Raw genomic sequence first — 27,088 nt, forward strand, 5'->3', positions numbered from 1 at the left:
AATACAAAAACATCATCAAACATGCATTGCCATTATCTCTCTTCTCTACAGCTGGACCATGTTGATCCTACCCTGAGTCCCGAGGTCTGTCTCCTGCACCCGTCCAGAAAGCTGCTTGCCCAGGCTGTGTCATGGCTGCAGGTCTCCCTGTTGCAAATTAGGTTCAGGGTCTGTCTGTCTAGAACCAGCATTGCAGCTCATCTGAGCGGGGCCCTGCTGGAAGCCACAGCTGCTCTCGGGGCCCGAAGTTCTCTGCCCAGCTTCACTGTTGACTCCACAGGTCGAGCGATGCTGAAAGGTAAAAAACCCACCAATTTCAGTTCTGTTGATGCTTCATGCTGAAGTTTTTAAGATTAAAGGGGAAATTCACAACTGACACGATGGGCTTTTAATAAAACTTAGTTGTCTATGCTGTTAAAAACAATGTTTTTTTTTCTTCTGTGCTACTGTACATAACTAAAGAAAATGAAGTTATTTTTAACTTCAACACCGATTAAGCATTTTTGATTTGGCCGCCACCACTCTGTTGATTTGTCCGTGGGCAGGAATATAAAAATGTGGAAGTTCAATCTGTTTTGACAAAAGTGTTGTCTTTTGATAGCTACAGGGCTTTCGTTAAAACAGATGGAACTTTGCATGGGCTGAAGACACTGTTAGTTTGAAAATGTCATGGTTTCAAAACCACTAAAATGAGCTGTTATACCGTTCCTGCAGTATGCACAGTTTTTCATGTCTCGTCGAAGACTGAAAGTGTAAGACCCCTTCCCCTCCTGCTGGTGCAAGCAGTCAGTCATCTGTGTGTAGGATGACCAAAGGAGTTGAACCATCTCTATCTCTATTTTCTCTATCTTTCTTGAAAAATACTTTTCCAAAATGTCAGAATTTCATTATTGTGGAAATATTATGAAGTCTGTAAACAGCATTCTTCAGAAAAGTGTACATGGTATTTTCTTTTCATCTAATCTCTGCATAATGGATATTAAAGCAGTGTTTACTGTGGTAAACAAGGAAACGCTGTATCATTGCTGTTATATATATATATATATATATATATATATATATATATATATATATATATATATATATATATATATATATATATATATATATATATTATATAATTTGTTACAATTTTCAAAAAAATGTTTTAAATATTGCCAGGTTATTAATACAATAATACAACCCGAATTCCGGAAAAGTTGGGACGTTTTTTAAATTTTAATAAAATGAAAACTAAAGGAATTTCAAATCACATGAGCCAATATTTTATTCACAATAGAACATAGATAACGTAGCAAATGTTTAAACTGAGAAGTTTTACACTTTTATCCACTTAATTAGCTCATGTAAAATTTAATGCCTGCTACAGGTCTCAAAAAAGTTGGCACGGGGGCAACAAATGGTTAAAAAAGCAAGCAGTTTTGAAAAGATTCAGCTGGGAGAACATCTAATGATTAATTAAGTTAATTGATATCAGGTCTGTAACATGATTAGCTATAAAAGCTTTGTCTTAGAGAAGCAGAGTCTCTCAGAAGTAAAGATGGGCAGAGGCTCTCCAATCTGTGAAAGACTGCGTAAAAAAATTGTGGAAAACTTTAAAAACAATGTTCCTCAACGTCAAATTGCAAAGGCTTTGCAAATCTCATCATCTACAGTGCATTACATCATCAAAAGATTCAGAGAAACTGGAGAAATCTCTGTGCGTAAGGGACAAGGCCGGAGACCTTTATTGGATGCCCGTGGTCTTCGGGCTCTCAGACGACACTGCATCACTCATCGGCATGATTGTGTCAATGACATTACTAAATGGGCCCAGGAATACTTTCAGAAACCACTGTCAGTAAACACAATCCGCCGTGCCATCAGCAGATGCCAACTAAAGCTCTATCATGCAAAAAGGAAGCCATATGTGAACATGGTCCAGAAGCGCCGTCGTGTCCTGTGGGCCAAGGCTCATTTAAAATGGACTATTTCAAAGTGGAATAGTGTTTTATGGTCAGACGAGTCCAAATTTGACATTCTTGTTGGAAATCACGGACGCCGTGTCCTCCGGGCTAAAGAGGAGGGAGACCTTCCAGCATGTTATCAGCGTTCAGTTCAAAAGCCAGCATCTCTGATGGTATGGGGGTGCATAAGTGCATACGGTATGGGTAGCTTGCATGTTTTGGAAAGGCTCTGTGAATGCTGAAAGGTATATAAAGGTTTTAGACCAACATATGCTTCCCTCCAAACAACGTCTATTTCAGGGAAGGCCTTGTTTATTTCAGCAGGACAATGCAAAACCACATACTGCAGCTATAACAACAGCATGGCTTCGTCGTAGAAGAGTCCGGGTGCTAACCTGGCCTGTCTGCAGTCCAGATCTTTCACCTATAGAGAACATTTGGCGCATCATTAAACAAAAAATACGTCAAAGACGACCACGAACTCTTCAGCAGCTGGAAATCTATATAAGGCAAGAATGGGACCAAATTCCAACAGCAAAACTCCAGCAACTCATTGCCTCAATGCCCAGACGTCTTCAAACTGTTTTGAAAAGAAAAGGAGATGCTACACCATGGTAAACATGCCCCGTCCCAACTATTTTGAGACCTGTAGCAGAAATCAAAATTGAAATGAGCTCATTTTGTGCATAAAATTGTAAACTTTCTCAGTTTAAACATTTGCTATGTTATCTATGTTCTATTGTGAATAAAATATTGGCTCATGTGATTTGAAAGTCTTTTAGTTTTCATTTTATTAAAATTTAAAAAACGTCCCAACTTTTCCGGAATTCGGGTTGTACAATAATACAATTATGTGCAACAAAGAGGCAGCTCATTGAGAAAATGGCACAATAATGTAAAATCATAGAGACACAATCACATAAATTAGCATTAAATGTGTCTTGACACTGAATTTGTATCCTTCCCAATGAGGAAGTACAGATTATTTTATGGATGTGCTATAGTTACAAGGAATATAGTTAGTAGAATTATAGTACAGTTGTTTAAGGATAATGTATTTGCATATGAAAAACATCAGTATCTTTCAGAATTTTGAAGGCACTAACCTGACAGTTTCAGCAGCCAGATCTTCTTCAGAAGTGCTCATTGTGGCATCACTAATTGCTGCATGCTGCACAACCACAGCAAACATGGAACAATACTTTCTATTCAGGTTGAACAGATAAAAAAAGAAAACTTGAAGGGTCTTTGTCTTCCCACGTTTGGATACAAGCTTTAAGGCTGTATCTTAAGTGTCTTTGTGGATCCTCTGGACAGGATTTTCCACATCAAGCCCTTTAGTGTTGACTTGGGAGTTGGGACACTTGAAGATGAGATTTTTCATCAGCATTTTTAAAGAAAGGTTCAAAATAATGGAATATTTAGAGCATTTATTTTCTTATCATTCAGATACTACTTCATATTTTTAAAGAAGTATTCTGCATTCAAAGTAATGCATTCATACTTCTAAATGTTTTGGAATGATTTTCCACATTGATTTCAGAAGCTAGTCTTTGTCGCAAGCACCACAATTACAGAGTAGAGTAATAGATAATCCAAAAATAGAGAGATAATATTTTCTGCATGAGAATAATTGGCTTTCTTTTGTTAACACGGTCTTCTTTTGTGCATAATAATGACTTATTATTGTGTGTTTGTTTTCTTTCATTCTGAAGAGAACATAGCGGTTCTTCTGGCTGAAAGATCATTTATGAAGAGGCCTCTTACAGGCGCCACAGAAGCAGGTTATGAACTAATGAAAATCAACTCTTCTCCTCCATCGAGGCTTGTGTAACGTGACTGATGCGGGAGAAGGGTGTCAGTCTCTGACTTCCTCGACCCTTGGCTCTCTCACTCTGGCTCGTCTAACGATTCAAGCAGTGCACTTCAAATGCCTGCTTTGATTTGCACAAAGTCAGACAGTGATCTCCCTTTAATTTGATTCTGGCCGCATTAGCTTATCACCTGGCACTCATCCATTTGGTGTGTAACCTTCAAGCCCTTCGTGAGACATGTCGGTGTAAAACGATCCTCATTGATTCGAACACACGGCGCTCTGGACTAATTCCAGGTGACATGACGTCTGTGTGGGACCATGAGTCAGTGACCCTGGTATTCGCGGCCTCATAATTAAATACACAAGAATTATTTTTCTCTTGCAAGCTGTGGGTAGTTCAGGCATCTGGGCCATATGCAGTCTGGCCCCTCTCAATGGACACCATTTTGGGCTTTTCAAACATAGTGAGAGTTAAAGTTGTTCTGCAAATTAAGTGACACCAAAAATCTCATTGTGTGCTGAGCTTTATTGCAGCAAAGTTGGTTATAATCTGTAGTTTTAGAATGTTTTGTTGGGTTGTCAGTGAATTTTTTTTTGGTTGTGAAATGAACCTACGAAGCCGTTGTGTATGTGGTTCATTTTTTACCCCATACAGAAGTCTCGTGTTTATTTGAGCACATGGCAGCATTGCGCACCTGAAATCTGTATTAAATGTTGCGTCCCATTTTCCTTTTAAAATTATAATTTTTTTGTCACCATTCAAATGCAAACAGCTAGTAAAGACTGAACTTGATGATGTAAAAGATATTTAAATCCTGCCTTATGCGGAGCTTTTGCACTTAAATGCAAGTAACTCCCTTTAAAAACAGTCTACATTTCAGTTTAGCTGACTGAAGAATTTCCACATTTAACATCCTGCACTGCTTATGATTCAGGTGTGAATGAAACAAATTAGCATCAGGGCTGAACAATACGGATGGCCTGCCAAACAGGGGTATTTCAGGACAGCTAGAACAGTCACTAGCATTTTCAGGGTGATAATTTTACATTTATTGATCTTGGACATCCATTGTTTATGATTTGCACAATTGTGTCATTCCGTGTCAAATCAACCAAATTTCAGAAACTTCCCTGGCTCTAATTTTTGATTTTGTCAATATTTTTTCTGAAAGAAAGATTAACATGTATGGTGATGAAAGCCAAAATATTAAATGTCACAGATGTATATTTACTGAGTAATCCACTGTTTTATAGAAGGTGGTTAAAATGACAATTTTCACTTGAGATTCTGAGCCAAATTAGGGGGGTAAAAATGACTTCAGACCATCATCATTGTTATTTTTACACAGAGATTGGTAGGTCTATTAGTAAAATCTTTTTAGCCATCTTTGTTGCATTATGTATGCATTATTAAAAATGTAAAAAAGCACTTTTCATGTTTCTTCTTCGAAGTTTGCATGCCTGTAACACAAAGTATTACAGATAGCTTAATGCCCTTTTAGATTTTGGGTCCTAAGAAACTTTCCTTTTTTGCCATCTTCATTTTTAAGGCTGTGTGGTTCCATTCCAGCAATATTGGAGTTTAAGTATGGCATTAAAAGTAAATTCTTAAATTGTATAAATTTGTAGTAGTCAAAAACCAAATGTGGGTCATCTTACATACAGATAATACTTATTTTCTTTTAAAGAGAAATGTCTGAAGAATAAAAAATCACATTGAAACTATAAATGTATCTTTTATGGATCTTTTGACCCTCCTCTACTCGGTATATATACATCCATGAGATTTAATATTTTGGCTTGTATCACCAAACATGTTTGTCATTCTTGAGAAAAAAATATTGACAAAATAAAAAATTTGAGCTGAGGAGTCGGACCTCTGGTTGAGTTGACACAGAACGACCCAGTTGGCTTTCTGTGATGTATTCAACGTTGTTGTTGTAAATTCTGCTGATTTGTCACTAATATATTATTATTTAACTGGCTAACATAGATTTAAGGTTATGTTGAAATAGAAAAATGACTTTTACATTACTTACACTGTAGCTGTATAATTTGCAGCTTGCTTGCATATTTTCTTTTGCAAAGATATAATAATAATAATAATAATAATAATAATAATAAAAATTGCTTTCTTAAAAATCTTACTGACCCCAAATTTTAGAACAGTTGTGTACATGAAAATGCATATTACTAGCACATAAAAAATAAATAAATATATATATACAGTACAGACCAAAAGTTTGGAGACACCTTCTCATTCAAAGAGTTTTCTTTATTTTCATGACTATGAAAATTGTAGAGTCACACTGAAGGCATCAAGGGCTATTTGACCAAGAAGGAGAATGATGGGGTGCTGCGCCAGATGACCTGGCCTCCACAATATGACATATTTTCAGTTGTTTCACACTTTTTTGTTATGTATATAATTCCATATATAATTCCACATGTGTTAATTCATAGTTTTGATGCCTTCAGTGTGAATCTACAATTTTCATAGTCATGAAAATAAAGAAAACTCTTTGAATGAGAAGGTGTGTCCAAACTTTTGCTCTGTACTGTATATATTTCTAAAAATAGAATCACTACTGCGGAAACAGAAGGTACAATTTTAAGAATCATTCAAACTGCTTGTCAGCTGATCTGAACATGTCTGTGGTGAGTGCGACCCAGCATACACCCCTTTTCCAACATAATGATGCTCCAGCAGTGGAATGACTTTGTGCTCATTAAGTTTGTTCTATTTGAAGTCTAGTGCTTTAGAGTCATTGCAAAAGATCAGTTTCTAAGATTCATCTCCCATCCTTACAGCAGCAAAAGTTTTTATTAACCTCACCCACAGGGGATCAGGTTCACTCAGGAAAGCTTTTCGTATGAGAGCAAACAGTTCTCCATTGAACACATTGTGAGAAACTCATTTCAGGAGAATTATAAAATAACTATAACAATTGGGTTTCTCAAAAACAATACAGCAGCATGGAAACAGAGTTTGAGTGGTGATGAATTGAGGTGGACAGGAATAGCGGCGGCTGGGTCAGGTCAGGAGAACACACTCGCTCATGTATGTGCTGAATGAGAGGCGGATCTGTGCTCGCAGGGAAAATGCGATCTCTGAGACCTTTACCTCCTGTGTTGCACAGTCATGGTGTGTTTATATGACTGCAAGCGAATGACGTGTTATGAGTGCATGTGCAGGAAGTTGCAAACCTTTTTCTATAACAAATGAAACTTCCTTGATTATCTTTTGTATATTGAGATGTGAAAATATTATGAGAAACTTTGGTTTAGGATTAGTTGCTTGTAATTATAAAAATATAATTTACTGTTAGTTCTCTAGTACATGTAGGACACTGTAAAATAAAGTGTTACCGAAAATTTTCATAATTTTCTAAATCATGTTGTTTCAAACCTTTATGATTTTATTTTGTCTGTTGAACTTTCTGGAACTGAGAATAGTATTAAAAGATATTTTATAGAAAATTCACGCTGCTTAAATAATGGATAATTATGAAGTGTCCAGAGGCTTTTAAACTTGGGGAAAAAGTGCCATAAAATGTGTCCATTCTTGAGTTGTGCTCTTAATTCCAAGTCTTCTATACAGTACAATACTTTTTGGTGAAAACTACCAAAATTTAAGTTGATGTTCATAGGAAATTTTCACATTTGGTATAGTTCTCAAAACTCCTCCACACTACATATTTTAAACTTTGGTTATAAAAAAAACAAAAAAAAAACAAAAAAAAAAACCCTTTGGTGTCAACCTGGCATAGTGCCACTCGAAAGTCCAGTTTAGCGATTTCTAAAGCTTGCATGATATGTATGGGCTAATTTATTGGTACTTTAATGAAACTTTTTGTCCACTTTGGAGCTTGTCATCCCCACTTCACTGTTTGCTTTTGTTGTATAGAAATGTGCAGCCTGAACATTCTTCAAAATTTCTCCTTTTGTGTCATACGTAGGGAAGTCATACAGGTTTAGAATGAGGTTTAGAACTCGTTAGAAATAGTTAACAAGTATAGTTCAAAGCTGCTCGCCCCGTCAGATGCTCTGACTGACCCGTGCTGCTGACAGATACACTACTCACACTTTTTAATGTGTTTTTCTGAGTGCGTAACTTACATTTCACAGGTGCATGAGCCTTCTGCATTGCAATTCTATGTTAAACTTCACAGACTTCGCCGAACAAGCGCCGCCGCATGCATGCGCACCAAACAGACAGCATGCAATGAAATAGGAGTGCAATAATTCTAACTAAAGTATAGCTTACATTTTGCTGACATATATGTAGTTGGACAATAAATGTGACAAATGTAGAATTTTAAACCTACAAGTAAGTGTACTTTTATGATAGCACTAACTGTAAAGTGGGATAATCACAATATTCTAACACAATTATTCTGTGCTTTTGTTTTTACTAAATGAGTGACTTGTAGCCAAGTATTGTTTCCCATACTTGGAAATTGCACTCTGCATTTAATCCATCTAAGTGCACACACACACACACACACACACTCACACACCCAGAGCAGTGAGGGTTCGGTGGCTTGTTTAAGGGTCTCACCTCAGCGCAGTATTGAAGGTGAAAGAGAGTTCTGGTTATTCACAACCCTCACCTGCAATCCCTGCTGGTACAGAGACTCGAACTCACAGCCTTTGGGTTACAAGTCCGACTCTTTAGCCACAGCCCCAATTATTATTATTATTTTTTTCATTTTTTTGTTTAGTGATTTAAACATATGGTTTAAAATAATTATTTCATTTTTAAAATGATCATTTTACAATGTAATGTGATTTAAAAAATTTTTTGCACATAATATATAGGATAACCTACATGATTACATTCCCTTTATTTGTTTTCATAGCCTGTAATATGTATTTTTTCGTTGAACAACATTTGGCAGGATATTAAATATAAAGACAGATCATTTTCGTTTATTTTTTTTTATCTAAATAGAAAAATGTAGAAAATACTGAGATATTGTCCTACTGTATATCGTAATTCAGCCATATCACCCAGCCCTGGGCCAGATTGACTGTGTTGATATTCACAACAATTATTGAAGTTGTTAACATATTCAGCAAGAATGACTTTGAGATGTCTCTAATGGCTTAATAAATTAAATTCCTGTATCTTTCTCTGTGCTTAATGGAGCTTGCATGCCATGCATATGGACCATAAAGCTGTTGGATCAGTTCTTTTCTTCGATCAGTCTCTCTCAGGATGTACTGGGAAAGTTAATGATGGAAACGAGCATGCTAAAGTACATCCCCAAAGTCTTATGCCCAAATTTAGGCTATAAAGTCATTGTTTGCCTATCAGGTTCTCCTCGGACTCTTACCCAAGTCAACCAGTGAGCTCTTTACTGGTGATTAGAGCATGTTTGGGTGCTTGATTTCCTCGCCCTGCACTTAACACTGTTGCTTTCATCTATGAGTAACTTGACCTGACGGGAAGGAGCAGCCAATGGAGAGAGTAAGTGAGAGAGTAAGTGTGTGTGAGAGAGAGAGCAAGAGAGGGAGGGGAGCACGAGTGACCAAACAGTGTGTGTGTGTGTGTGTGTATGAACGAGTGAGATATGCAGCGAGTCAGATTTGTGGTAGTAAAGAGCTGGCAGCTGCAGTCAGGCTGAGTTTAAATGTGGCTGAGCGCCTCTCGACTGTGCGGCGTGAAGCAAGGAGTCAGCGAGCCGACTGTCACAACGGCCACAACCATGAAACACTCCCACTCACAGAGGATGGACTACAGGCTGCTCAGTAAGTCACGCTTCTGTTCTTGTGGCCAGTGCTTGGTGTCAAGGACTAAAGTGTTGGGTTTTAATTAGAATTTTTTGCTGTATAGAGAGTTAGTCATGTATGGTACTTGACAGCTTAAGATTTCTGGTATATGAGACTAGAAAAACACTAGTATAACACTAGTCTACAACCCTAAAAACAATGTTATAATATCAATTTTTTTAGTAATAGTTTATGCAAGGTATGTAATAATCAACAGGGAATATGCCTTAATGTTTGATTCAGGTTGCATCATTTGTTTGCGTTGAGAACTTGCAGCCGTTGTCAGAAAGTCGGACAGGTTTGGTATGACAACAGGAATTAGTGATTGTCCCTTTAAAGGATGGAACAAATTCAGTGTTTGTATAGACAGCAGTTGAAGAAAAAAAAACAGTGTAAACAACAAATGGAAGAAAAAGGAAATGATCTAATTTTGTATTTTATTTTATTGTATACTTTCTTCGCAGTATAGCCCTTTCTTCATTAATAAATTAGGCTAGGTAGCTTGGGTCCTTTTAAACTGACTTGAACCTAAAGTGAAATAATCAATCAAGCTTAATACTAAACTTCGCAACTGATTAATTCAAATGTGTATGTAGTTTAATGGTACATCCACAAGTGATTTTGAAAAAGACTCTTTTGTTACACAAAATGAAAAATGCTGCTCAAGGTTATTTTGAAAGACAGTCTATTTCTAGTTTTTTCTTGCAGCTTCATTTCATTTTTTTTTCTGGAGGTTGTAGAAGAGTCTTTTGGCATTTACCTACATAACTCATTGAATAGTTCAAATCTATCTGCTAATGTTTGGTACATGAAGAATTTACACTATAATGTCCATTAACAGACTAAATCACCTGAGAGGAAACTTCACTGTGTTCTTTTAAGTCAGTGACATCACTTTTTTTACAGTTTCCCTCAGTCTCCCTTACATGTTCTAGACTGTCAGAGTAATGATTTTGATCTAAATAAATCCTTAGATATCTGCTATCCCTGTTAAAGCACATTACAGAGTGTGAACATAAACGCATACTAAGGCTGCTTGATTATGACAAAAATGGGATTGCTCCCAAAAGCAATGATTTAATTAACACTTTTCACTATTTGTTTATTGCAGCAGTTGTAAGTGGGATCACAATAATTTTTTCCAAGTTGTTGTGCTCTAGCATATACACATGTGCAGGAGGTGCACCTCCTCTGCTCTGCGTGTCCCAAAAGCAGGCTGTGTGCCAGACCTGTCTGTTTAGACCTGCACCATGAGTGGCCCATGCATAAAGATCAGGGCAGCTCATTCACAGCCTAATGCGGTGCATTCATTTCCCTGCATTTTGCTTCAAAGATTCTATGTGCAAAGAGAAAAGAACACACGTGATGGCTAATGAAATGCGAATGGATATGAGACCACATATTGCAGAGATGATGTGCCTAAAACTCACCTCAGAAGCATGAAAGGCCATTGGTTTAGTTTGAAGCAATACAAAGAGAGCACAGATTGGGTGTATTAAAACTTATTAAAGTTTTGATATTTTTTAAGTTTGATTCCTTGTAATCTTCTAAATGTAGCTGCATTTCCGAGCTATACTGCAAAGAATTTGTTCATATGCAAGTGAGCTGCTCACCTAAACGGCTTGATACCTATATTCCTTATTCATAATATTTAATATATTATTTGTGCCTTTTTATTGAAGTATTGTCATTAACTTAGATTTTGAGGTTTTAACTTTTGAACTGAGGTTTTGATATGATACTTAAAGTCTTAGTGTGTGCTAAGAAACACACCCACATGTTCTATCAGAAGACTAGACTGAATCCACAAATCAAACGGCACTCTCACTCCGCTCCTCTTGTTCCGGCGGTCACCACGGAGGCGCATTGAGCTGAAGGAGTCTGCAAACACTGCTTTTGACAGCTGATGCTATCCAGACAAGCATGATTCACAGTATTTATATTATTTTTGCTTGACCTGCCCTTGAGCGGCGAGAGTGGAGGAAACAGTGGAGATATGTAAATGTACCGAGACTTAATGAAAAAATACTATGTCCGGTGATGTTGAAGAAATAATTCATCATTGCCACAGTATATGGGCTATTGGGAATTTTTACAACTCTGTCCTGCGATGGCGTCTTTCAATTTTACTAGACTGCAATGATGAGACCGCGGTGTCACACAGTATACATTATCAAAGTTATTTGTTTTGTCTTTTGCGGTACGTTCTGCTTCTCTTTAATTACCATGTAAATACTGTGCTTTATTGCATTACGATTGGTTTATCTATGTCTGTTTATCGTGAGGCAATAAAGAATATTGATTCATATGTCGATGTGAAAATGGTTGCTTGAATTTGTAAATACCATTTTAGGGGCATGTAATAAATGGGCTATATAATGGCTCTGTTACATAACCTAGATGCTGGCTATATAGACAACTTCCTTGCTTCCTAAATGGAATGGACCCTCATATGTGACTATCATCTTCATAGGAAAATTTGTGTGCTCCGTTATTTGTTTCAATTACATTTTAATTACATTTAAACTAAATTTGGTTGATTATTAGAGTTTCTCCATTGTCATCCACCACCATTTTTTTAGAGGTTGTTGCCATGCATTCTGAAATTCTCCATGAAGGGTGCATGTAAAGCTACCTTACAATATAGCCAAAAATCTTAGTAATAAGATACCTCATAGGTGGCATCTTTTTCCCTCCCACCATTTGGAACAAGCTTTGTGCCGGCCAGCTTCTATGATACCATAAAGGAGGAAGATATAGATACAGATTTTGGAATGGAGTGAGGTGGGGTGTGTCTTTAGAGTGGCAAACCATGCAAATCCCACTGGGCGAATGCCATTTTATCTGCAAAGCCGCAGAATCCAGTTGTCTGTCATCATGTTAAGAAAATAGCAGAAAATTGGGATATAGTGTGGTCAGAGAAGGACAGTGGGAGAAGGGAATTAACGGCTACCTGTCCATACATATGTTATTCAGTATACTCCACTGTGTTTGTCTTTCTCAGAACGGCAGCTGTGCAGCTCTATGGCCAACTCTAGCATCCTCCCGTCAGCTGTGACGGGCATCAGTAAGGAACTAGCAGATCTGAGGCACCTCATCCAGTTCCCTGAGGAAATCGCCACCATCCTGACAGAACAGGAGCAGCAGCTCTACCGCCGCGTATTTCCTCTGGACTACCTCAACTTTTTCACCCGAGACCTGGGAAGCCCTGGGTGCCACAAACGACACCCGCACCTGAAAGCCTCCCTGTCCACCCCCATCATGCCAACTCAGAATGACCACCACAATACAGTAGGAGACCTCGTCACAAGATTCAATGAGGTGAGCATTCATTAATGGTGCAGATTCATTCCAAAGGGAATGTAAGGGTGGTTTTGGCTTTGAAGGAAAAATTGGGTTGGACACCAGAGGACATTTGTCATGGTTAATTTGTTTGTTGCCATCACAAGTGTCTGTTTTACTTGGATCTTTTATGTACCTACATATTCTAACAGATGTGAGACTTTAAACATAAAAACTTCAAATATTGAATCATCGAAGCTGGTTATGTTTTATGTAATAGTATCTAGACAGGTTATGATTGGGAATAACTTGGGAAAGGATTTGCAGATGCTTACAGCCATGACAGTCAGTTTTTGTTATGTAAGACTCATAACATGAACGTGACCTTCACATGGCTTTCATATTTTGACAGTCTTTGAAATCAATTTTATATCTTGTCAAGTAGCGTAATGCTCTAAGGAGTCATCTTTAATTGTTGAATGCAGTTCCTTGAAAGTTCCTGCTTAACTTTCCAATGCATAGTTTATTAGAAGAAACATTGAAGGTGTCCTGGTCGAAGAGAGTTCAGATCATAAACCTCGATGCGATGTAATACTGTAACAGCATGAAGTGAATGGATCACATAACAGGACTGTGCCTCACCCCTCCCACCGTTAATCCTAGTGTCCTTTGTGAACAAGTGATTCCTCCTTTAGAGGATTTGGTTTGCTTTTTTACCCTAATGCTTCCTGTGTTATTTTGGTTATGCTGTAACCCACATAATACATCCCTGAAGTGTTGCCACTGGGTGTCCATGCACAACCTAGAGTTTGTGGTCTGTAGTCTTTGTTGCGGTCAGTTGTTTGTGGTCTTATTCGGACACTTGACCAGCGGCCGCCTTTGAAGCCCCTTCCAGGGTGCAGTGTTTCTGGCAACTCTTACGTAAGTTTTTAATGTGTCAAATCTGCAGTCTGTTCACTGCTAGCTGACCAGACTGTGCAGTACCTCAAGAGCAGCAGTCTGTCCGGTGGAATCCTGGCAAAATGGCATGAGCTCCAATTGACCGGTCCCCTCGTATTAAATGACCCTGACCATCCGGGCCCCAGCCGAACAGTTTAAGTAACTGACTGACTTTCTGTGAGGTGTTTTTAGCTGCAACACACCATCGCATAAATATTTGTGTTTAAACTGATTGCTGTTATAAGTGCTCAGGCCTAGAGATGGTTGGATTCTGTGACTTGGTGTTTAAAGAAAATGTGAGTGTTGATTGACCGTAAACAGACTCGGCACCGTGTTCTGGGTGGTTGCCAGGGCGTTGCTATGCAGTTTTCACGCTGATAAAATATAAAATAATAATAATAATGTTCTGGTGATTTTCTGTTAGGATATTATCCATACATTTCTGTTAACTCTAAAACGCAATGCAATGCAGTGCAAAGTTCAAAATGCATGCAAAACACTTAATAATAATGCAAAATAATAAATAATAATAATTATAATAAAATCCTTTTTTTTTTTTTTTTTTTAGAGTGTCGGTGTTTTGAGTGGTATGTGGTTTATAGGATGTCCTGGATGGCTGCCAGTGTGTGGCTATGCATTTACTGTCTTCAGCATGCTGCTATGCAATTTCTAAGGTCTTCTAAATTCCAAATGACATTTAGAATGATACTATGCAGTTACTAGGATGTCCTGGATGGATGACACTGCATTGCTGTCCAGTTGCTGAGTGGTTTTAGCATGTTACAATGCAATTTCTAGGATGCAGTTGATCAGGATGTTCTAATAGAGCAATGCTTTGGTATCACCACACACACAGTATTACAGTTTTCAAAGTGAAACAACACACACAAGACTTAATTCTCTGCATAATAAGCTCACATATGATAAAGTAACACCGGAGATGGGATTTATTTTGTAGTTGTTTTGTTGTAAAGCAAAAGTTCATTATTTACTTGCCCTCATGTTGTTCCAAGCCTTTACAAAAGGTTTTACCAAGTTTACACAATATTTTAACACAAATTGTGAACCAGCTGTCCTGTCCACTGTGAGTAATGTGTTAAATTCCGAATGTGTCTTACACAAACCCATTGTATGACTTCAGAAAACTTGGAATATACAGTAACACAGCAGTTATATGGTCTTGTTATCTGTGTTAGTGTTATAGGGTCCAATGAGCTCAAATCTACATTTGTGCACTCATCTCAAATCCTCATTTTTCTTTCGAAATGTAAATGAAATCATGTTTGAACTACTAGCAAGAGATTTATGTTACACAGTCTGCAGTGTTTCTTCCAAATATATGTGAATATACACCAATAAAGTGAGAGAGTGAGTAAAGGAGAAAGGTATGGAGATCAGTATTTTCTCAAGATTTGGCCTCAAACTAAAGTGAGTGTTGTGTATTTAGGTGAGCTCATGGGTGACCTGGCTTATCCTGACTGCTGGGTCCATGGAGGAGAAGAGAGAAGTCTTCTCATACCTCGTCCATGTGGCAAAGTGCTCCTGGAACATGGGCAACTACAATGCGGTCATGGAATTCTTGGCCGGTCTTAGGTATGGCATGATGCCTTGAATTGCTTGGTTAGAAAAGAAATAATCCTTTGAGAATAAATAGTCCTCTCTGTTTGTATTGTGTAATCCAGCAAAGTGAGGAACATTCTTGGGTCATTGATTTGTTTTTAACAGCACATTTGTAACATGTGAAAAGATGAGTCTCTCTGCTAGAATTACTGCTATTCTTCAACTCAAGTAACTTTCTTATTGGACTAGTTATCTACAGTTCACTACATCTACAATGTTCACTTACATCCAGCTCTTGATGTCTTTTACCACTTCCAAAGGGAATTTTTGTTTTCTTGCTGAAGATTTTAGTCATCTATCAAAGGTTTTATGCATGTATGCTATCCACAAGACTGCATCCCTGAATTAACTTTAAAATTACACTTCAAAACAGAAATGTTCAGAGGCCTTGAGCAACAAAACAGGGCGCCCAGAATTACGTCCCTACAGCCTTGCTCACTGCTTATTATTCCCCAGGTCTCGCAAAGTGCTGAAGATGTGGCAGTTCATGGACCAGGCAGATATTGAGACCATGCGTGGTCTGAAGGACGCCATGGCCCAGCATGAATCATCATCTGAGTACAAGAAAGTGGTAAACCGTGCTCTCAACATCCCAGGATGCAAAGTGGTGCCCTTCTGCGGCGTGTTCCTTAAGGAACTTAGTGAGGCTCTTGATGGTGCGGCCAGCATTATTGGACTCCATCCATCATTTGATTCTCAAGAAGATCCTGTTGAGGTGAGGATTAGGTGTTTCCAAAGAGAGATGATGACTAACACAGGAAATTGTATCACCACGGTTGAATTTAATCGCCTTTTACAGTTACAATAATAATCTTGAGACCATTTTGGCTAGCTGGAGCAATTACCTTTTCATCCAACATTTAATATGCCTGCTGAATTGCTTCCTGGCTTTACAAGAAACACATTAGAGTGATTCAACCAGGAAAAAGACATTTTGTCACTTTGGTTACTATTAAATCACCCATGAAAGCTTTTAAAGCCCACAAATCTGCTCATATTGTACATAATTGTGTTTTTTTATTTTAATGTGGAATCTCTGTGGTGAAGTGCTCTTTACCTTACACAGTTTGTCACCGACTACAGTGGCCAGCAGCACTTCCTGCAGAGGCTTGGGAGCGATGGGCTCCATAGCTCAGACAAGGAGGCAACTGTCAGTAACATTCTGCAGACGATTCGCAGCTGCAACCGAAGCCTGGAGGCTGAGGAGCCGGAGGAGAAGGCACAAGAGATCACAGTTTGCCCCAAAAATTATTTCAAAGACAAGAGCAGAAGCCAGTGAGTTAACTTTGGAACCTGTTTGCAAATACATGATGTGTTTAGTCTAATCCATATATGCATTTTCTGTTTGTTTTAATACCTTTAACAGGCTCTCTACATAGAGGTTTGGGTTATTTTTTGCACTTACCTGTGTTAACCAAGGAGAGATATAATACCTAGCATTCACATGAATCTCAATGGGAGTTTCTTGACTGGTGGAGGAACCACTAGATGCGTTTTATTTGACATCTGCCATTGTTGCTCATGGACATGTTTAAGTTTAAAGGTTTATTTGAGTAAATCACTTAAACTTTTAAATAAAAAAGCTCAAGATAATGACTTCATAGCAACTCTATTTGGCTGTTATTGTGGTAAACACAAGAACACACAAAATCGTAAACCCAAAAGCATCTATAAAAAACATCAATAATTTTTTTTATCTTAACTAAATAATATCTGACAAAAAGTCTCTCCCTTACTGTATGTGGTACTCAAATGAGTCTTGATATGTTTTTTTATGAAGATTATGGCTGGGTTGCTGTGAAATTCTATTCATCATAACTCACTCAGTGTACATGGTTTACCACTATTTTTTCTTTCTTGACAACCTTTAGATCACTTGAAAGAACTGAATGAACTACTGTAGCATGTGAGTGCTCAGTATATTTTGACCCTTTAAATATCTTAACAAGTTATGAAAAGATTTCCAAAGACCTTCAATTTGACTTAAATGTTTCTCAGTGGAACATATTGTTCTCATGAGTTTATGCATGTTAACCTATGTACAAAGCAGCACTTCAAATCCCATGTTTTCCTAGACTGAAAGCTGTGAGTTTGTAGTTCTGTTTGTCCTCAACACCGAGGCAGTTTTGTTGTATGCAGGAAGGTGCTCATATCGGTTGTTAATACTTTGGCTCTGGAGAATCTCATTGTAGACTCCATCCCAAGCATTTTCATCTTTCCAGAGACTGAACCTTGAGCAGCTTGGCTTTGATGTACTACTTTATTTATCTTAACTTCTCTCCCAGTAACTCTTCCAGTTGCATGACTGACTTCATACCACAAATGTATCAAAGTTGAGCATGCTGTTTTTGGGTACTGATTCAACCTATTCTCATTTCTCAAACAACTACCTTCTGTCCTTTTCTTCCATTCAAATCAACCCACCTTCAATTCAACCCTCCCTTACTGTCCACTCGCAAGAAAAGGACCTGGGTCAGAGCGTGTACTGTAAGTTGCCAGATTGTGCTTCAATGGTTGCACTAACTGCATTGGTTTCTACATGACATGCAGTGTTTCGGCTGTATGGGTTTGGTGTATTTTCACTTAGAAGTGCATGGAATTCCTTCCTTTGAATCCACAGTATAGAGTTTAAGTCAAGACCAGATTCTCCAAAGCCCAGACCATTCCCCAATCCTTTGAGACAGAGACGGACCAGTGCCAAAATCCACAATACCAAACCAAGACTAGACCCCTCAATAACCAGCATAAGACCAATACCCAAACAAATACACAAAACCCAGACCAGTACTAGAATTCCAAGGACCAGACCAATACCGCACCCCCTATAACCTAGATCAATGCTCTAAGTCCAGATCCAGACCAAGACCTTATCCCAGAACCCAGGAAAAAACTGCTGGTCCAAGAACCAGACAGTAGTCCATTTTAATTAAATGGGGATAATGCAAAATTTATTTCACCATTTGTTTCAGAAACTAGTAGTCGTTAAGAGCCATACAGTGAAAACCTGTGGTTGAGGTTATTATCATCCTCATTACTCTCTGGAAACACTGTAGTCTTGTCTGATACCACAAACTTAGACTCATATCCAGACCAAGACACAGAGTAAATGAGATGCAGACCACAACCACAACCACATTTAAGCTTAAGATGCCAGCTCTGCCACAGTGCACGATTTGAAGTAATTTAACACGGAGCATTGTATTATGTTCCATAACGGCCCCTAAATTTGTGTCTTAATGGTAGATTGTGCTCTTCAATAATCTAAACTCCTGTCAACTCCTTTTGCTAGACTAATATGGCATTACGTCTTCCAAGACAGTGAGCAGTTTCCCAGGCAGAGTTCTGTTTATTCAATCACTTGATTCTTTATTTCTACTTCACCTGCTTCATGTTATTTTTGTAGGTTTTTAGTAGGGGACCTCTTAGATTCTGAAGGGGATCCACTTGAGCTGATTAAGGACGTAGACCTCCAGGCAACAGAAGAGGTACGTGGGCCATTTAGCCACGGTACAGAGCTCATCCCTTGGTACGTGCTATCTCTTCAGCCGGATATCCACCAGTTCCTGCTCCAGGGAGCAACTGTTATCCACTATGACCCTGAGACCCATCTCACCTCCCGCTGCCGCCTCCGTCTACAGCCCGATAACTGCTTCCTTACCTGGTCCAAGCCCCACAGTAGCTGTGGCACAGGTGGAAAAGCAAGGGGTTTCATGGGACATCCATCATTTCCAGACCACTTAACTCTGGGCCAACCTGTGCACTGTGGACTGACCGATGGACTCCTAGACCTTAACATGGTGAAAGCCGTGTTTATGGGTCACCCTGGAGTGGATGTTAACTATGTGTGCCTGCAGCACAAACTATGTAACATGAACCCTGGTGAAAATGGTTTCACGCTGCTATATGGACATCACACTACAGACAACAGGCTCCTGCACTTTGTGGCCCCCAAGCACACGGCACAAATGCTGCATGAGGGCCTCCAGGAGCTGCTCAGTGCCATCAGGAAGATCAGGAAGTTTCCTGACCAGAGACTACAATGGCTGCGTAAGCAGTATGTTAGTTTGTACCAGGTACATTTTAATTTATTAAAGTGCATTTATCAAATACAAGTAAGAACACAGTACATGTAGACCTTCAATACCAGATTTTTTTTTTGTTTTTAATGTGAGGATTTTACTAATGTTTTTAAAATGTTTGAATTTGATGTAAAACATTACAGCTAACAAATTGTTTGTTTTTATATTAAGCTCATTCATCCCTTAAACATGGTAAAGACTGCAACAATTACAACAACCACCCTTGTATAAAAAGGTCTGCTGGTCTTACAGTAGCTAGCCACCAAACTTATTTCCCTTGGTCATGCTGGTCCAAGTTGATAATTTTAGAAGGGTTTACGGCACTTGTTAGCTGGCAGGTCAACTGGCCAACCAGCTGGTAGACCTGGCAAACCAATTTAGTCTGCATTTACATAAAGATTTTTGCACACATTTTGTGTTCTCAATGAACTTCTGAATTATAGAAGTTCACAATGGAGTACTTTGGTGGTATTGAAGTTTTCATACCGCCAAACACATTCCAGTTTTGTCTCTTGTAAGTTTATTTTTGGCATAACTCTGCTAACTTTAGGTCAGCTAAGACACAGCTTTCTTTTTTTCTAAATTCCATTGATTGTTTTCCAGTTTTATTATCGGTGGGTTTCATATTGCTGTAAAACTCCCTTTTCTAGGAGGACGGCAGATTTGAGGGGCCCACACTGGCCCATGCTATCGAGCTGTTCGGTGGACGACGCTGGAATATGGGTGCTAGCGGCCCTGGATCTGCCAACAAGAGTGCAGAGAAGAACTCAGCCCAGAAAAACAGCCCCCTGGGCATTAATTCCAACGTCAAGAAAAAGAAGAAAGCCTTAGTCAGGGTAAGGAGTGAAAAAACTTCAGCCAACAATGGCTGTCCTAGCTTAGTTATATGATTTAAATAATGAACTATTCTGTTCACAGGGGGACAGTGGTGATGGAACAGATGATGAAATGATCTCACGCAAGACCAGGAGCTGTAAAGAGACTTTAGGGAGGAGAGAGTCTTTGGAAAGTGTTGAGCAGGAAAACGCTGGTGAGAGTTACTGAACGTTGTGTTGACAGCTACTCTGACTTTGGTTAGACATAATTGTTGAAGAATGTTGAGGGATGGTATTCATTTCAGCTGGTTTACCAATACTTTTTTAATTTATACACTGAAGATGCTAGTTTTGTGATGCTAACAGATCAGAGATATTGTGGCATATTTGAATGTTTCCATAGAGGACTGCAGTACCTTTGGCCACCCTGGACCCCTTTCCTTATCCAACAGCAAAGGCCTGTCTCCTGGATCTTCCTTATCCTCCTCCTCATCTTCCTCTGTTTCCTTTAACACAAACACCTCCACCCCTACACGTCCACATTCCTCCCCCATTCTCCCTGGCATCTCCAAAAGTCAGCTAGGGTAAGGCCCCTCCCTCTTTAGAAATAGAAATCCAGTGCACACAGGATTCTGTTCTTTTAAAAATATTTTCAGATTTTTGTATACAAGATGGATGCAACATGAATAATCACTGTGTTGTTCCAAACCCATGAAGCTTTTTGTTTGTTTTTGTCATGAAATAAGATGTTTTTAAAGTGCCCCATTATGCAATTTTTAAGGTTCCTAATATTGTTTTGGGAGTCTCCTACGATAGGTTTACATGCATGCAAGGTCTCACGCAACATTCTCATACGATTCGTTCAAAACAGTTCTAAGATTCAGTCTCTCTAAACTCCTCCTTTCTGTGAGCCTACTCTGCTCTCGTTCAATTTGTTAAATTCAAGTCTTTTGAAAATATACATTTGCTGTATATGATGAACAGACTTTGATTTAGGTGTTTATTCAATGCATATCAAATATAGTTCATGGTTAAGCTCAAAATGCGTGTGTGAGGTGAAAAACCTAATCTCAGTGGTTTCTTGCATAGTGAAGAATAAATTGTATCACTTGTCTTGAAGCATGTAGAAAAAGCAGTTTTGCTTCAGAGCTGACTATGTTTGGTGTTTTTAGGGCTTGGAGCAGTAGGAGCTGGCATGGTCGAGGGAAAGGCTGCTTTAGGGGCTTCCAGGACCTCATGATCTCTGACAGCATCATGAGCTTTGTTGAATTTGTAGAACTCTTCAAGTCTTTTAGGTAGAACACACCTTTCCCTCCAAAAAATACTCGGCATGTGTTTTGAATTTGTATGATTGTTGAGAGTTTCCCGTTTGTCTGCTATGTGTCCAGCATTCGCAGTCGTAAGGATCTGAAGGAACTGTTCGACACATACGCCGTGCCTTGTAGTCGCTCAGGTCCTGACTCTGTCCCACTCTACACCACACTGAGGATTGATGACAAACTTACAGGACTGCAACCAGATCTTGGTGGGCATGTGTGAATAATAAGTGTGATTTATTTATTTGTATTTTATTTATTTATTTTTTTCAGTGTAGATGAGAAGTAGGATGATTTAACAAAGCTGATTTCTCTACAGATCTCTTGACTCGCAACGGCTCTGACCTGGGCCTTTTTATCCGCACACGTCAGCAAATGTCTGACAACCAGAAGCAGATTTCAGACGCCATCGCAGCTGCTAGCATCGTGAGCAATGGCACTGGAGTGGAGAATTCATCGTTGGGTGTGCTGGGACTGGCCATCTCTCAACTCAATGACTTCCTGGTCAACTGTCAGGGAGAACATCTGAGCTATGATGAGATCCTCAGCATCATACAGGTGTGTGGAAGAACTCTCTGAAAGCTGATCTAGACTTTACTGATCAGACCTATACATTTTTTGGATTTGAATATGACAAAGGTTATTCCTGGTATAAAGCACATTAATATGTGTATTGTATTGCAGAAGACTACAGGAAAAACATATTCAATAATTTTTTTAATATATCCACTAAACTTGGCACCATCAATCTATCGTTCTTGTCTGTCTGATCTTCAATCTTGTTGAAGTGGTTTTAAACCTTGAAAATACATTTTCAAGCCAACATTCAAACTTCAAACTTTGTCTTGACCAACATTCCTCCTCATGTTATTATGTGAAGTCTTATTGTGAGAATAAAAAATTGCTTCAAATTTCTGTCAGAGTGCTGTCAAGGGTTTGGCATGGTCTGAAAGATCTCAACGGTGGGTCATCATTTACGGTTAACAACATGCACAATTGATTCTTCCTTTATTAAGAATAAGAGTCGTTGACTGACAGTTCAATATTAACGTCTAACCAGCTCATAAATCACCTTGAGACATCTAATGATATGAATGCCAATGTAATAATATTTAATTAGTTTTTTTGTTTCTTTAGAAATTTGAGCCTTCTTCAAACATGCGTCAGATGGGGTGGATGTCCTTTGAAGGATTTGCCAGGTTTGGTTTTATTCAACTTTTTTGACAAAATAATGTGGACCAGCAGTTTCGGAAACACAATACTCTGGCAGATTTGGATAATCAGCATTACTCATATAATCTCTGCTACATGAACAAAAGTTAATCTACCTCTCGCAGGTTTCTAATGGACAAGGACCGCTTTGCCTCTAAAAACGAGGAATCTCAAGTGAATCTGGACGAGCTCCAGTATCCGCTCTCATACTATTACATCGAGTCTTCTCATAACACGTATCTCACGGGCCATCAGCTGAAAGGAGAGTCTTCAGTGGAGCTTTACAGCCAGGTACATCTTCAGCAGAGCTTCTCTGTTCATCCTGAACCTGATCCAGGCAAAACACATTTCACAATGCATTCCATAAATATGCGTCCTGTAGAAGTCACCTGCAAGTGAATGTAGCTGAAACCATAGCAAGTGTGTCTTGAGTTCATGTTTGATTTATTGGTTCTGCTGCAGGTGTTGCTGCAGGGCTGTCGTAGTGTTGAGTTGGACTGCTGGGACGGGGACGACGGCATGCCTGTTATTTACCATGGACATACTCTTACTACTAAGATTCCATTTAAGGTCTGTTAAAAATCAGTACATGAGAGACTTCTGTTGATTTTACAGTATGTGTGTTTTCCATTGACGGAAATGCTCTTGTGGCCTATAGGATGTTGTCGAGGCCATCAATCGTTCAGCGTTTGTGAACTCAGAGATGCCCGTGATTCTGTCTATAGAAAACCATTGCTCTTTACCACAGCAGCGCAAAATGGCTGAGATTTTTAAGGTACTTGGATTTTTACACTAATACTTTGAATCCATCAGATGAATCCAATGGATCCCAGTTCAACCTGCTTTCTTGTGGAAAGTGAACATTGTTTATTTTGCTCTTCAGATGGTGTTTGGTGAGAAGCTGGTGACCAAGTTCCTGTTTGAGAGCGATTTTGCGGATGAGCCTTTGCTTCCGTCTCCCCTGCAGCTCCGAGGGAAGATCCTACTGAAAAATAAGAAGCTGAAAGCTCACCAGGCTCCAGTGGACATTCTCAAACAAAAGGTTTGAGAGGAAAAAATACCTAGATGCATGGGAACAATAAACAGATTTCAAGACTACTGAAATCAGTTCTTGATTTTCAAGACTGGTTTATGCACAGTTTATTAAATTGTAGCAGCTACATAATCAGGTGAATCAGGCTAGCACTTCTTTAGTTTTTGCCTTCTTTATTTTGTTTAAATGTCTTGACTAGGTCCTGTTGTAACCTGGGGATTTTTTTTCATAATTTTTTATCTTCGTACACCTAAGGTAAGGCCTGTGTGCCAGAGACATTGATATATCTGCTACACAAAGTAAATATAATATAGCTAATTCTATTATTATATAATCCATTGTTTTCTCTCTCTCTCTCTCTCTCTCTCTATATATATATATATATATATATATATATCTCGCCATATCAACCAGGCCTAAATTTAAAACATTAAAGCATTGTAGACAACAGTACAAGCTTTTGTAAAACTGCTTTGTATACTATGAAAAGCGCTATACAAATACAATTGACTTGACTGATCTGCGCTGATTGCATGAATGAGTTTAAATATTTTAAAATGTCCTTAACTGAGCTGGAAGTATTACACTCATATTGGAAAGAACAAAAAATAACCAAAATATTTAATAAACAAACATGCAAAGGGTAGGGAATGTGTGGAATTGTGTGAATGACAGACTTTCCAATTCTGTGGAAATCTGCACAGCTTTAATGTGGTCTTGACTATCTGTTAAACATTTTCAGTATCAACAAATTTTATTGAGTCCATGAAGCTTCAATCTAACAAATCAAGAATAAATAGTTGAAAACTTTTTTTTGTCAATTTTTTCTTTTTCAAAAGGCACATCAGTTGGCTCACATGCAGGCCCAGGCAAACAATGGCACAGTCATTGGAACATCCCTGGGAAATAATGATGAAGAAGAAGAGGAGGAAGACGAGTATGACTATGATTATGAGTCGTTGTCTGATGGTAAGCATGCTTTGCATTACTCAAGACAGTTTGTGTCCTTTTATTTCAACTCGAATGAACAGCAATTATTGGAACACTGAGTGGAATTTTTTGTTCTGTTCACTAACCCTCATGATCTTTTACCATTCTGACGATGCCACCTTCACTTTGTAGCATGCTGACCTTTTTCCACCCCCCTCCTTTCTTTCATTCTATCCCTCTTTTTTTAGCCGATGTCCTCAATGCTTCCACAGCCTCTTATGGCCAGGAAGGTAAATGTATCGTGTGTGATTGTACATGGGTAGTTGACAGATGGACATGGTTTAAAATATGGTTTAAACTCAAATTTGTAAGATAATTAAACCAGTCATTTGTGACAATTGGGAGACTCCAATTAGATAATGCATATATACCAGTGCATTGGTCACCACAGTGACATTTTTACATTTTACTTACTTAAAATTTGGTGGAAAAGTACAATTTTGGTAGATGACTGTATGTTTGTGGACAGAATTTTTATTCTTTTCTGTCCAGCCAAACTATACAAATTTAGGACAGTAGATGTACATGTCATGTCAACTGCCTATGTAAATGTGTGCTGAGATGCCGTGTGTCACTCTTACTGCTATATGCTGCTGGTGTGTTGACTCTGATGTTATTGCTTGGATGCACAGCAGAGAAAATCAAAGCAGAATAATTGTGCCTATGTCTGCGATCCATCAGGTTTGTGCTGTTTGCTTCTGCCATGAATAAATCAGTGTTTTCTGAGTACAAAGGTGGGTGGTAGAGTGTATAAACAAAACCACCCAAGCTTGCTTCAACGTTGGCTTCCGTGTCCTTGGTGTTTTGAAAATGGCTCGACCTTGCTTGCGGCACTGGCTCATCGGTGGGGGAAAAACAAAGCCATCTGGTTTCTCAGGCCCTGGGCTGCTCTCTGTTAAAAGAGACTTTGTTCTTTCCCATACGGCTTTCCCCAGAGACTCAGCTATGAGTTTGTGTAGACAGGGGAATGCTGGGCATTCAGTCAACCTGTTTTCTTAAGTATGCGTTTGCCATAATTTTACCATCGGAGACGAATTTCAAAAATCAAACGAGATTTGTTTCATCATAAGGTAAAATACAAATCTTCAGCTTTGTGATAAATCTTGGACTCCAGTGGCATCCTGACTGTCTGTGGGTTGCACACCTACAGAATGAATGCTCCTGTGATTTCAATCAAATAAAGGCCCGCTAGATGGGATTACGAGATGTGAGGAAGTCAGAACATTGCTCAATATTGAAAAAACTGACTGGGCATCTACCATGAAATAATAATTGACAGTTATCATTTCAATTTTTATGGCATATTGTAGTATTTAGAATTTTTTTATCCATGCACTTTTTTTTTCAATTCATGTGCCAACATAATATTTAATCAAGAACATTAACTCTTCTCATCCACATGATCAACTGAGTCAATAAATTCCTCATGGACAAAATCAAGTACCACTTTACATGTCATTTGGATAAACATCACAATAGAGAAGAAAAACTTCCACAATTTCCATTTACTTACAGATTTTAAAGGGATAATTCACCCTAAAAAGCAAACTCAGTCAGTGTGACTGACTTTTATGTATGACTGCTTCACCTTTATGTGCTTTGCAACGTTTTTGTTCATTTTTATATTTAGATGGATTTGTTCTCTTTTTTTGTAAATCACATGATGTTTTGAAACACGAAATTTCTCTTTGGGTTAATCTAGAGATGTTTCTTAATCTTTTTCTTTTCTGCAGACAATATTCTGGACGACAAACCTGAAGGCAAGTCATCCATTGAGAAACTTCAGTATGAGTCCAATGATGAGATGCCCAAGCGGTTTAAGAAAGCGGGAAGCAAAGGAAAGGTCTGTACAGAACTGTGGCGATGAACATTTGAGTTTCTTTCTATCTGAATACTTCTGTGATGGATGTTCTTCTGTGCCCTTGCAGATGTTTGACATGGAACTAGGAGAGGAGTTTTACCTGCCCCAGAATGAGAAGGAGAGCAGACAGATCGCTCAAGAGCTCTCTGATCTGGTCATCTACTGTCAGGCTATCAAATTCCCAGGTTTACATTTCATCTTGTTATTACACGAGCACAGTGAGAAATGACGTTTTGTCTGCCTCTGAGACACCCTGAGATACGTGGGCAAAAATAATTTTTTAGGTTTGGCTGAAATTATTTCAGTTTTGTATCAGTGTCTGTTTAGTGCACACAATATACTGTTTTCAGTTGACACATGAGCAAAACTTCACTAAACAGTATTTATTATAGCATGCTTCCCAT

General features: G+C 38.6%; 1 protein-coding gene across 5 annotated transcripts in view; it reads left to right on the forward strand.

Annotated features, from left to right (window-relative positions):
- The window catches only part of LOC132121244 (1-phosphatidylinositol 4,5-bisphosphate phosphodiesterase epsilon-1-like), an 88,041-nt gene that overhangs the window by 43,841 nt on the left and 17,112 nt on the right, over window positions 1-27,088 (forward strand). For 2 of the 5 annotated variants that reach the window (XM_059530452.1, XM_059530453.1), the window contains exons 3-23: window positions 52-298; window positions 12,542-12,858; window positions 15,206-15,351; window positions 15,835-16,093; window positions 16,445-16,653; window positions 18,782-19,451; window positions 20,108-20,293; window positions 20,376-20,487; window positions 20,676-20,856; window positions 21,445-21,567; window positions 21,661-21,797; window positions 21,908-22,146; window positions 22,726-22,787; window positions 22,926-23,091; window positions 23,263-23,370; window positions 23,459-23,575; window positions 23,684-23,842; window positions 24,673-24,802; window positions 25,012-25,053; window positions 26,557-26,666; window positions 26,752-26,869. In XM_059530452.1, coding sequence (XP_059386435.1) covers window positions 52-298; window positions 12,542-12,858; window positions 15,206-15,351; window positions 15,835-16,093; window positions 16,445-16,653; window positions 18,782-19,451; window positions 20,108-20,293; window positions 20,376-20,487; window positions 20,676-20,856; window positions 21,445-21,567; window positions 21,661-21,797; window positions 21,908-22,146; window positions 22,726-22,787; window positions 22,926-23,091; window positions 23,263-23,370; window positions 23,459-23,575; window positions 23,684-23,842; window positions 24,673-24,802; window positions 25,012-25,053; window positions 26,557-26,666; window positions 26,752-26,869 — 3,838 coding nt within the window. Of the gene's footprint in view, window positions 1-51; window positions 299-9,317; window positions 9,517-12,541; window positions 12,859-15,205; window positions 15,352-15,834; window positions 16,094-16,444; window positions 16,654-18,781; window positions 19,452-20,107; window positions 20,294-20,375; window positions 20,488-20,675; window positions 20,857-21,444; window positions 21,568-21,660; window positions 21,798-21,907; window positions 22,147-22,725; window positions 22,788-22,925; window positions 23,092-23,262; window positions 23,371-23,458; window positions 23,576-23,683; window positions 23,843-24,672; window positions 24,803-25,011; window positions 25,054-26,556; window positions 26,667-26,751; window positions 26,870-27,088 lie in introns of those variants that run through there. The other 3 variants (XM_059530454.1, XM_059530455.1, XM_059530456.1) reach the window with 2 other exon arrangements.

Source organism: Carassius carassius, chromosome 39, assembly GCF_963082965.1.
Source record: "Carassius carassius chromosome 39, fCarCar2.1, whole genome shotgun sequence".
In the NCBI taxonomy this organism is placed as follows: domain Eukaryota; kingdom Metazoa; phylum Chordata; class Actinopteri; order Cypriniformes; family Cyprinidae; genus Carassius; species Carassius carassius.